Consider the following 12,251-nt stretch of genomic DNA (forward strand, 5'->3'; position numbering starts at 1 on the left):
AGTGTTTTAATGACCAACCACAAAAATACTCTTGCTCCAAAGTAATTCTCTCTCAGAATTCAAACACAGTTGATCTGAATTTGGAGTTTAATACAATATAGTTTGTGCAATATTAAAGAATGGTCTGCACATATAATTAAAAAATAATTACTATGGTATCTTAAATGCAACAGGTACTTCATTTTTGCTCACTTTAAAGTGAAATTATTTTAACTAGCCTATAAATAGGTTTATGAGCTAATAGAGTGATTTTGCACTCACAGTGAAAACACTGGTTGGTAATTGTCAAGAAATCTTCAGGTGGTCATTTCATGAACAGAAAGTAGAATGGGAATGTTAAATTCACTCTAATGAGAATGTTTCTATGCAGCTTATTTATAGATTATCTGCTATACTAAACAGAGGGTGGCAAAGGATTCTGGAAATAGTCTTTCTGATTCCATTTTCTAGTCACTTAAATGAAATGGGAAGTTACCATCAAGTACCTCATTCTTATTCAATGGTTTCTTACTGTGGGGTCCAGAAATCTCAGTAAAGCTCCACACATGTGCAAACTGCTGCCATTTTTTGTTATCTTCTAGCATGGCTATGGCTACGTGTCACATGTCATCTTTACTGATCCGAAGTGTTCCACTAAGATAATTCTAGGCAATAGGAAGGAGAAATGATACCTGGTTTCCTTGGAGTAAGAGAAACCTGAAGTTTAATGTTTTCGAGGCAAATGAAAGCCTTAGGATCTAAACAGAGATCTATTTAGTTAGTATAAAACAGATCTAATTATCAGGCTATTTAAACTCTTGCTTACTTACAGAACAGAAACCAAATAGTCTCACACAGTTGATAAAGTAACACATCAATGTACCTAGACTTCTTAAAGATTTGTTGCCTCCGTTTATGTGCAGCTATGCATGATTGTTATGTACATGATAAAGACAAAAGCCCATAACTTGTATCTTGACACAGTGAGTTGAAGTTGTCAGCTGACTTTACTAATTTCTTTAAGATTAAGTCTCTGGGGTAGTTCTGATCAGGTGAGTATGTTGAGGAAAGACAAAAGGTTAGTTAACTGCCACTTCCAGCAAAGGAATGTAAGCTTTTGTTCCACCCCATTGTTGAAAGGAGTTTTTACATCCTGTTATGAGTGAATTAATAATCATAGTTGAAATTTGGAGTAAGTCCACTTTGAGCTTACGTAGACTTAACATTTAGCATAATTTCACAGTGTACAATACCAAAACAAATACCTGGATGAAGTGTTTCCATAAGGTTTTTTGTTCTGAATTTGTTTGCCTTCTAATAGCAGAATATGCAGTGCTCAAACAGAAATTTTAACAGTCTTTTTTTCTGTAGAAATTTTCAATGCAATTTGAATGTCAAAAGGTAATGAACAGCATGTTATAGACAGATTGCTCTCACTATCAATTTCTGAATCAAACATGAAGAGTGATTTATCTCATTTCTGGAATCAAATTAATCCTGTTGTAATTGAAGCTATTCCATTTCACATGCTATTTTGCTTGTTTACAGTGGTTCTGTGGATTATTTTAAATACAGTGGTTTTGTCTGTTTTCAAGCTAATGATGGAAACTGGCCACTACTTAAACAGAGCTCAGCCCCTGTGGTAAAACCACCTCAGATCTCCAACATGGACTGGAAAGAATCGAGCATGGATACCGCTTTAAAACAAGGAACTATATCCAGCCAGCCCTTGCCTACTTCAGTACTAGGAAGTACTGATAAGCTGGTGGGTTTCACCTGTGATATATTTATAGATACGTTTTGTTGAAATTCTGAACCTTTGGCTTCCATAGATGAACCCACTTCACTTACATACACATTTGGTTTCCCTGCCGATGATTATTTATAAGCCATAAAGAAAACTGCCTTTGTATTCCTCCTGTTTCTTCCTGTTCTTAGTGCATTACCTTTTTTTTCAACTTCAGTAGTTCATATTCCTTCCTGTTCTTTTACATATCTGGTCTCCCCTTTTCTCTCCTTTTGCTTCTCCTAATCATCTCACCCATCTTCCTATTTCTGTAATTCGAATCTCTATTACTCTTTCTGTGGTGTAGATTATCACCCTTTCAGTGTGCTTTTTTTCTCACAAAAATCTCATCAAAGAAGTCATTAAATCCATCCTTGAGTGAGTCTGTCTGCACAGTTGTTCTAGTACTTTATGAATTCTTTAAGGCTGTAATCTTTAAAGAATAAGGACCTGGTCTTCAAATAGTTCTAGTAAACTCTGTTATATCACCCTAAATATTAACAAATATGTTATCAAATAGATACCGAGAACCAGCACTTAAAACGAGTTGCTCAGGTTTTGAAAGTATGTAAATAGTTTTGGATTTGTATTAATATCTGAAGAGGCCTGGCCTCTGTCTGATATATGATGAGATTGTGTGGTAAATTAGGGTAGAATCATACCTAGTGGTGAAGTAACACAGATTGTTTAAATTGACTCCCTTGCTGTCACACGAGATTATTAGTATGTTCTGTAGAATGAGGAATGTTTTTGCTCACAATTATTTTATTTAGTTAAATGTTATATACTGTTTCTTGTTCTTACATAGGGTCTTGACCTGGGGAAAGTGCCACCAGCAGTTCCTGGTGTAAGCAAGCAGTTGCCTCAAAACTATGGGACCTATCCAAGTCCAGTTCCCTTAGGAGCAGGTTCTACAAATTCTCTAGAAAGACGGAAGGATGGCAGCCTGCCCAGACCTGGCACCAGTATAACAAATCGGCAAAGACCTGTTCCACTTCCGCCACCAAGCAATGTCCATCAGCCCAGTTCTTCACAACAGATTCAACAGAGAATTTCTGTACCTCCCAGTCCTACATATCAACCTCCTGGTCCCCCGTTGTTTCCAGGAGGAGATGGCAGGCCAGAACTCCCCTTAACTGTCGCAATCAGACCTTTTCTGGCTGATAAAGGATCACGACCTCAGTCTCCCAGGAAAGGGCCACAGACAGTGAACTCCAGTTCCATCTATTCCATGTATCTTCAGCAAGCAACACCACCAAAGAATTATCAACAAGCTGTATACAATACCTTAAATAAGTCAGTAAAAGCAGGTAAAATATATGTTCCTTTGTTTTTCTTTTGAAATAGACTGTTAAGATTTGATCTACTTACTCGGTTTAATTCCATATCAGTTTGAAAAATGAGTATAAATCTAGAAGAGGAAAGATACTTTTATGTCTGCAGCATGGCAGAAAAATGATCCCATATTTTTTAGGGGTGATAAATACACATTCAGTCACTTTTCATTTAATACAAGATGCAGTTAGAACAATACAACCTGGATACTTTACCAGTACTTTCAGCCACAAGTTGAAAAAACAGTGTCTAGAGAGGAGAGTTTTTCTTCTTTTACTGTCTCCTTATGGAAGAGGAAAAACATTCCAGGTACTACTTATAGATTGTAATTCTAAGAAGCATCACCAACAGGTGAGTGTGTATTTCCCTTTTGATAGGTTCCAATATAATTAATTTGGTTTTTTAATTTTCTGTATTAGCATCAAACAGGCAGCAACAGACTCATACCCAGTTTATTTGCAAATACTTTATTATGTAATTTGAGAATGGTTCTTCACTGTTTTTACATCTTTCTGTTTTTCAGTTTATGGAAAACCTGTATTACAATCTGGCTCAACTTCTCCCTCACCCTTGCCGTTCCTTCATGGTTCTTTGCCTGCTCAGACTTCCTCACAGCCACAGTCTCAGCCTCAGACTGAGGCCTCTGAAAAAGATCAAGAGGTGGAAAATGCTCCACCACCCAGTGAAAACAGCAATGTGGAAAACATTCCTCGTCCTCTCAGTCCTACTAAGCTCACCCCTATTGTGCATTCACCCCTACGGTATCAAAGTGATGCTGACCTTGAAGCTCTCAGAAGAAAATTGGCCAATGCTCCAAGGCCATTAAAGAAACGTAGTTCTATCACTGAACCAGAAGGCCCAAGTGGACCCAATATACAAAAATTATTGTATCAGCGCTTTAATACTCTTGCTGGAGGAATAGAAAGTGCTCCTTTTTATCAGCCAAGCAACCCACAGGATTTCATAGGCATCTTAGCTGATGTTGATAATGGTAATGCTAGTACCAATGGCAATATTGAAGAACCTATTTCTGTGCAACCTACAGTTCCTCTTCCTGATGAGCCACCCCCTTCATCAGATGCCAATGATAATGAATTACCTTCTCCTGCTACTGAGGAACTGATAAGCACTGAAACCACAAATCAAACACCTGAAACAACTGAAGATAACAACAACAATCCTGCTATAGTTCCTTCTACTGAACAGTCACCTAGTCCTACACCTGAGGTTAGTTCTCCAGTAGAAGATGAAGCTCCTCTGCCTCCTGCTCCTCCTCCTCCACTTCCTCCAGTAAGTAACCAAGCAAAAGGACAATTTTGTGGAGAATAAAATTAGATGTGTGTCTAAGCATAACTAGAAGATGGTAAGCTTAAGCCAAATGGTATGTTTGCACTTCAATTTTCATGCTACTAAAAAGAAAATCTGGGGGCCTCGAAGGAGAATTATGATGGATTAGTTTCTTTACTGACATAGCCATTTAACATGGAATATATGCATACATTCAACAGGAAGTTGTGTAGGTACTTTAGGTTGTAGAACTTCTGGGAGGGATATGCTCTTGGTTTAGAACTAATTCTGGAATCTGAGATTCCATTAGAAATGCTGTTTTCATTTCCCCGGGCCTACAGATAGAACCATTTATATGAAATTTAAGGATAAGCCACGGCAGCAAGAAACGTTTTAATTTGCAGACAAGCTGAAATAACTGTTCTGGGAGCAGTGCAGTCATTTTCCCCTCTGAGCAGAGGGATGTGAGACCAGGGGCTGACCCTAACACCACCAACAGTTGACTTGTTTTAGCAGAAATGTTTTTCTAGTGGGCTGGTTGCATAATTTGAATTACTTTCAACATTCCTTCTCCAACTGTGCCAAAACCTTGTCATTACCAAAATCTACAACATATGGAGAATTGAAAATGGGGAGAGAACTGTATTTTGTTCTTAGTTGTTGCTGTGACTCACTTTAACCCTGGCTTCAAAGGGTATCTCTGCTTCTTGATTCAGGCAGGGACCTTGCAATCTTTTGACAATGACTGTGGTGCACATGGGGCCTCATGTGCATTTCCCATGACCACAAGTGGGCCAGGATACTTCTGGGAGAATGGAATATGCTAGCAACAGATATCATTAACACTGAGAGAGGCTTATTATCCAAACTGAAACAGCCATACCAAACAGGAGCAGGAATGAAAACGGATCTTACAGTGCTAGGGACTAAAAGCATTCTATAAATGCTGTAATTAATAATAGACTCCCCTCTGCCCCCCCTGCCCTGGAAAGTGACAAGGACACATGTGAATGATTCAGAATATTTTCAGAACATTTAAATTTTAGATCTTGAGAATGCATCTTCTGGTAACACCAGCCAGAATGCCACATAAAATAGCTTTGTGTTCTGTACTTTTCTTTCCCATAGCAAAAGCCACAACTTGTAGGCACCAACCTGCTGATTCAAGGCAAAGAAAGATTCCTCTGAGTAGAGACTGATACTCAGGCTTCACTGTGTCATGCTTTCTATTCTAAGCAAAAGTGTTAAAAGTGTTGACATTGTCTCAGACAATCCACCACAAACACATTCAGCTTTATATCAGATACAATTAAGATAGCGGTGCTTAAAACCCACTGACTTAAGTGTACTCAATACTTTTAATTAAAAGTATTTTAATTAAAATACTTTTGAGTACTCAGGCCTTGTACTCAATACTTTTAATTAAAAGCTTCTAAATCATATGGGCATGCTTTTTCCAATTGAATAAAATGTAGTAAGATATCAAGCCTTTTATTTAGAGACTTTATAATAGAAACATTTAAGGAGGATGAGATTCTTAATCTAGTTTAAAAAAATAACTAAATCATCTCTTAGTACTCGTGCAAGCTAAAATTTTGCCTTTCAACCTTCATCTCTGCTCAGACAAAACGTACCAACCTGAAGAAACCAAACTCAGAAAGAACAGGCCATGGTTTGAGAGTGAAGTTCAATCCACTGGCCCTCCTCCTGGATGCTTCTTTGGAGGGAGAATTTGATCTTGTACAACGAATCATATATGAGGTGAGCTGCTAAAGAATAGCAACCTCTTGAAGTATTTTTCTGGGAAAACAAGTGCTGAACTCTTTTATGGTTTCAATAGGTTGATGATCCCAGTAAACCAAATGATGAAGGAATTACACCTTTGCATAATGCAGTGTGTGCTGGTCATCACCACATTGTGAAGTTCTTGCTTGATTTTGGTGTAAATGTAAATGCAGCAGACAGTGATGGATGGTAAGTGTCAACTTGGCATCTGGGAGAGACACCATTTTGGTGCACATTCAGAGTTCAGTTTAGACCTATTTGGAAACAATTTCCTTTCCTTTAACCCCCAGCAAATGAGCACATTCTAGTCTCTAGGTGGTGGCAAACTCAAGTGCAACATTCCTATGTGTCCAACTCCTGCAAGCACACTCAAATCATGACATACACTATGTTTTGGTTTTAATTTGTGGTGCAGTTGCATTTGTTGTTCAGATGCTGCACTAATTAAACTGTAAGTAAGAAAGGATGAAAATGAAGTTTTCATCTTCATGTAACCCACTACAGATTTTGGTACTGCTGAAGAATCTAGCCTTGCAGGTAGATGTAGTACTTTTGGAGCATTTGGAGGGATGCAAAACCTTGCTGTGCTGACCTGGGTTATCTTTCAAGTTTCTTCACATTGGAAAATACCCTTTTGTACCCAGCAGTTCTGTGAGCAATGAAAATTGACATTTTTACTAACACCTGTTTGGCTTTACTGGAGTCAGGTGAATCGTGGGGATCCACTCCAGTAGCTTGACAGGTTTTGGACAATGCGTACATAATCTATAAGCATAAGAAATAATTTCCTTTAAAAACAGACAGGCTGAACTCTGTATAGCAAGACAAAATAATTAGGAGTCATGGAAGCTTATATTTTCCTGTGTATGTTTCTGCTTTATTTCAGGACACCCTTGCATTGTGCTGCTTCTTGCAATAGCGTTCATCTCTGTAAACTACTGGTTGAATCTGGGGCAGCTATTTTTGCTTCAACTATAAGTGATATAGAAACTGCTGCAGACAAGTGTGAAGAGATGGAAGAAGGTTATATTCAGTGTTCCCAGTTCTTGTATGGTAAGCTGGGACACTACTTTATGAATTTCTTTAGCTTTTCTAAAATTCATCCCTTTTTAGCTCTGATTTGCATGAAACATCTGCATAGGTCCCAGACTAGACAATACTGCCCATCACCTTCCTCCTCTTTCCAAATGCTAAAACCAGGGGATTATGCCCCATTCCTGGCAGTGTTCAAGGCCACGCTGGATGGGGCTTTGAGCAACCTGGTCTAGTGGAAGGTGTCCCTGCTCATGGCAGGGGGCTGGAACTGGAATAATTAAGGTCCCTTCCAATGCAAACCATTCTGTGGTGCTCACAGTGCTTCTGGTCTTTGAGTTACTCCACAGGCCCCCTTCTAATGTCACCAATTTTTAACCTTTAATTTGGCCTAATTTCAAGAAAATGCTTCCATGGGAAGCTTCCATTTGACAGTAACCAAGTTGTCAAGTATCCTGACAGAGATACTACAACTTCCAGGTGCACAAATTCCTTACAGATCTGTCCTGGGTTCAGCAGTAGCAGTCATTTTTCTCCTTCTTGGTAGCTGGTGCAGTGCAGTGTTTTTGACTTTCGGCTTGGGAACAGAGCTGATAACAATGATGTTTTGGTTTGGCCAAGGACTTTGTGAGCCTCATGCTCTGCCAGGGAGGAGGGGAAGCTAGGAGGAAGCAGAGACAGGACACCTGACCCAAACTGACCAAAGAGGTATTCCATACCACAGCACGTCATGCCCAGGATGTAACTGGGAGTTAGCCGGAAGGGCTGAGGGACTGCAGGGTTGGAGGAGGTATGGGTCGGAGCTTGGTCGGGCTGGGGGAGCGAGTTAATCAGTTGGCTGGTGGTGAGGTGTTGTATTCTCTTCCCTTGTTATTTCCTTTATCATTATTATTACTGGTGGTAGCAGCAGTGATTTGTGTTTATACCTTAGTTACTAAACTGTTCTTATCTCAACCCGTGGGAGTTGCATTCTTTTTGATTCTCCTCTCCGTCCCTCCGGGAGCTGGGGGAGGGCAAGAAGGGGGGGAGCAAGTGAACAAGTTGCCTGACTGGGTTTAAACCACCACAAGATCACATGAAGAAACATATATACTTTGTGAATAATTAACTCACAGAACATAGTTACCAAGTTCTATTTTGCAAGGAAAGGACCTTGATGGAGCAGACAGATTTTTCATTTCCATCAGAGGCTGTAGGCTCCATTAGGGTTCTGTATACCTGACACAGTGCAGATTTCCAAAAGCTTCAAGCATTACTGTGTAACACCTGCTGTAGAAAGCAGGCCTGTGAGAAACACACAGCAGTTTTCTAAAGCTGCTTTGCTCAGAACTTTGTAGAGCTATTTTTTCCTCATTTGAATAAAAGATTGTGAAGTTTCTATTGCATATAGAAAAACTCATGCTCTACACTGGTTTACAGTACTCTGTGAAATTTGGTTTTGTTATGCACCTTAACTTCCGAAAGCATTTCATCATGTGCTAAAAATTGTTCATGAAATCTTTTATTAACAAAACAGACTCGTATTTGGGCCACAGTGTCCATACAAAACATTTTGGAGGGAAGACCAACATCTGGGGTATTAGAATAATAGAATAGTTAGGGTTGGAAAGGACCTAAAGATCATCTAGTTCCAAACCCACTACCATGGGCAGGGACACTTCCCACTAAACCATGTCACCCAAGGCTCTGTCCAACCTGGTCTTGAACACCACCAGGGATGGAGCATTCACAACTTTCTTGGGCAGCCCATTCCAGTGCCTCACCACCCTCACAGTAAAGAACTTCTTCCTTATATCCAATCTAAACTTCCCCTGTTTAAGTTTTAACCTGTTACCCCTTCTCCTATCACTACAGTCCCTAATGAAGAGTCCCTCCCCAGCATCCCTATAGGCCCCCTTCAGATACTGGAAGGCTGCTATGAGGTCTCCACACAGCCTTCTCTTCTCCAGGCTGAACAGCTCCAACTTTCTCAGCCTGTCTTCATACTGGAGGTGCTCCAGTCCCCTGATCGTCCTCGTGGCCCTTCTCTGGACTTGTTCCAACAGTTCCATGTCCTTTTTATGTTGAGGACACCAGAACTGCACACAATACTCCAGGTGAGGTCTCACAAGAGCAGAGTAGAGGGGCAGGATCACCTCCTTCAACCTGCTGGTCACGCTCCTTTTGATGCAGCCCAGGTTACAGTTGGCTTTCTGGGCTGCGAGTGCACACTGAAGCTGGCTCATGTTCATTTTCTCATCAGCCAACACCCCCAAGTCCTTCTCTGCAGGGCTGCTCTGAATCTCTTCTCTGCCCAACCTGTAGCTTTCTCTGCTTTATTGTTAACAGGAGTGCAAGAGAAACTGGGAGTGATGAACAAAGGAGTGGTGTATGCTCTGTGGGATTACGAAGCCCAGAATAATGATGAGTTGTCATTCCATGAAGGTGATGCCATTACTATTCTAAGACGCAAGGATGACAATGAAACAGAGTGGTGGTGGGCCCGCCTCAATGATAAAGAAGGCTATGTGCCTAAAAACCTTCTTGGGGTGAGTTCTGTTTCAGTTACCTTCTCCCTTCTATTTCTTTCTTCCTCCCAAAGTGGGACACAAGAATGTTCTTTGGTCAGGATCCCTGTATATCATCCAGACACACTGCTATGACACAGTCCAAAGCAGATGATTGTCCTTATTCTCTCCTGCCTCTGTGTCATCGTGAACAAAAAGGACAGGCAGTGGCCAGATTAGTGCTGAGTTTTATTTGGCAAGTTAGTAAAGTTAATAGTTTATGCTTTTCTAAGGTTATTTTGCTCCTCAGCTGAAACACAGGGCCCTTACGTAAAGCATGATGGCTCTATTAGGCAGCATGAGGCTTTGGTCCAGGAAGTTCTTCAGGAAGGTTTTCAGTACCTGGCACAAGATGAGCAACACGCAAATATTGTAGGTTAAACAGGAAAGAGCTGTAAGGATGGCAGCTGTTGGCAAGTTTTTATGCTGTTCTCAGTCTAACAGAACACTGCTATCCAGATACCAGGAATGTGAGGCTACTAGGGAGAGACATATAGAGGACAATGTGTGTAAGACAACCTTCTAAAGGACAGGAAATGAGCACTCCCCAGGGCTCAACAGGGAGTTCTTGTACTTCCATAAGCGCATCTTTTGGTCCAGGCTGAGATCTTGAATCAAATGAACTAAGTCATTTCCAGAGCAGCTGCTGGCAGGAGGAACTCAGCCCTCAGCCTCCTGCTGCTTCTGGTTTATTTTTCAGAAGTTACCCAAGAACATGCTGTAGCTCACAAAAATGTCACCCCCACCAACCACTCTATCATCCAGATCTTGTTAACAAGTACCCCTTAGAATTGGATTAATTTATATCCAACTTGGTGTCAGTCATGCAAAACCTAATATTTTTGTTCTGTTTTTTACAGTTATATCCACGAATAAAACCTAGACAACGAACCCTTGCTTGAACTCAGTTGTACAACAGTGCAATACCATGCTGGTAACTGGAAACTTAAAACATACACTGGAGCCATCACTTTTGATCATTTCACACAGAGAAATAAAACTATAATTTTTAGTTTTAATGGTGCTTTCTCTTGTTAAATGGACAGCATCCACGATTTTCAAGATCTGCAGTTTGTAAATGAGGATCGTTTTTACATGACCCACCACTGCTGAGGAGAGCGATACCTCCACTACCTACAGTGTTGCACCACTATCGTCTGAAGCGGTGTTTTAAGTTAAAAGTTCCGTGGTTGGAGCTTTCTTGTGTTCAGTGTTCAGAGGTGTCACCTGTGGGGTGCAGATACGCTGTCCAGTTTGCTCCAACCCCACAGCAACTGTCCCACATCAGGATTTTGGATATTTTGTTTGATACCAGTGAATGTTGAGTTCTTATTACTGATCAACTCTTGGGTTCTAGGACACAAGATCTTGACTTACTATGTGCATAATTTAAGTAGTCACCAAAGCTAAATTAAGGCTAGGATTAAGCAGTAACATGCTACAGGCTTACATCCTAGTCTAGACAACCCCAACAAAAGCTTTAACTATAGTCTAGCACCTCATATTATTTGCATTTAGAATTGAGCTAGAGAACTGACAGAACAACAGTATTTGTACACTTCTCAAATCCCCTACACGGTATTTCACATGGTGTTTTATTTTCTTCTTATTCAGCCTACAGCACCAGTGTTATCTCTACTAATGTAAAGGTTCCTCTGCCAGCTACTGGCACTTGTCTACCCTGGCCAAAGCAGTCAGTACCAAATGTGCAGCAGTTAAAGGATTTGTATGTCTGCATGGATGGAAGTGCAATAGTAGAAAAGGGTGAGAGTCCGGTAAGGGTTATACTGTGTGAGCTGAAGTCTGCCCAAGTCAGTCTAGACTAAAATATGAAGGATGGGATAGAAGTAGGAAGAGGGTTGTGTAGATGCAAAGTCAAGGAGAAGAAAGAAACAAGGTTTAGAGAAGGATTTAAGAAAGGCACTAACTTATTTTATTGTGGTTCCTGGCAGCCTCCAGCTCTTGCCAAGGCAAGTTATGCAATAACCTATTCCAGTACATGGGAGTTTCCAGCAAAAAAACAAGGAGGCACTTCACTGGCATTTTAATTGTACATGATTTTATACATCAGAAGTCTATTTTGAATTTCCATTATGAGTTTTAGCCATATTTCTTGTAATTTTCTCCCATTTAACAGTATGCAATTTGATTAATTCTTCATGTACAAGTTCTGTGTATAATTTATATCTCCATTCCTGCAGTGCTGTAACTTGCTTTTACCACAGGTTAGCATTAACTGTATATATTGTGGTGAAAAGTGAAAGGGTATTATTGTTGAAGAATTTGCTACATGGATGTGATGATTTCAAGAGCCTATGATACACTAATTCAGAGAACGTGTAAATGTGCACAATAAAGTCCTGCTAAGGCATGGCTGCATTCTCCAGTATTTTTATACAGGTAAAACAGCAGGCAGACATGCCTTCCCTCACAGTTGCCATAAAAAGAGCACTCTGAGCTTGTCATGTTCTGCCTGTCACCTCCAGCTTCCTCACTGCCTC

The 12,251-nt window shown here is 40.3% G+C and overlaps 1 protein-coding gene across 6 annotated transcripts in view; it reads left to right on the plus strand.

The window, feature by feature from the left end:
- PPP1R13B (protein phosphatase 1 regulatory subunit 13B) overlaps positions 1 to 12,121 on the plus strand; it is an 87,092-nt gene extending 74,971 nt beyond the window's left edge. For all 6 annotated transcript variants that reach the window (XM_057425008.1, XM_057425007.1, XM_057425009.1 and 3 more), the window contains 8 exons: positions 1,575 to 1,744; positions 2,574 to 3,075; positions 3,624 to 4,390; positions 6,011 to 6,148; positions 6,228 to 6,361; positions 7,059 to 7,225; positions 9,533 to 9,732; positions 10,611 to 12,121. In XM_057425008.1, the coding sequence (XP_057280991.1) occupies positions 1,575 to 1,744; positions 2,574 to 3,075; positions 3,624 to 4,390; positions 6,011 to 6,148; positions 6,228 to 6,361; positions 7,059 to 7,225; positions 9,533 to 9,732; positions 10,611 to 10,652 (2,120 nt within the window). In that variant the 3' untranslated portion in view covers positions 10,653 to 12,121. The remainder of the gene's footprint in view (positions 1 to 1,574; positions 1,745 to 2,573; positions 3,076 to 3,623; positions 4,391 to 6,010; positions 6,149 to 6,227; positions 6,362 to 7,058; positions 7,226 to 9,532; positions 9,733 to 10,610) is intronic.
- The last annotated feature ends 130 nt before the right edge of the window (positions 12,122 to 12,251 follow it).

Source organism: Pezoporus wallicus, unplaced genomic scaffold, assembly GCF_028554395.1.
Source record: "Pezoporus wallicus isolate ANWC-B61680 ecotype Strahan unplaced genomic scaffold, APGP_CSIRO_Pwel_v1 contig_7910, whole genome shotgun sequence".
NCBI lineage: Eukaryota > Metazoa > Chordata > Aves > Psittaciformes > Psittacidae > Pezoporus > Pezoporus wallicus.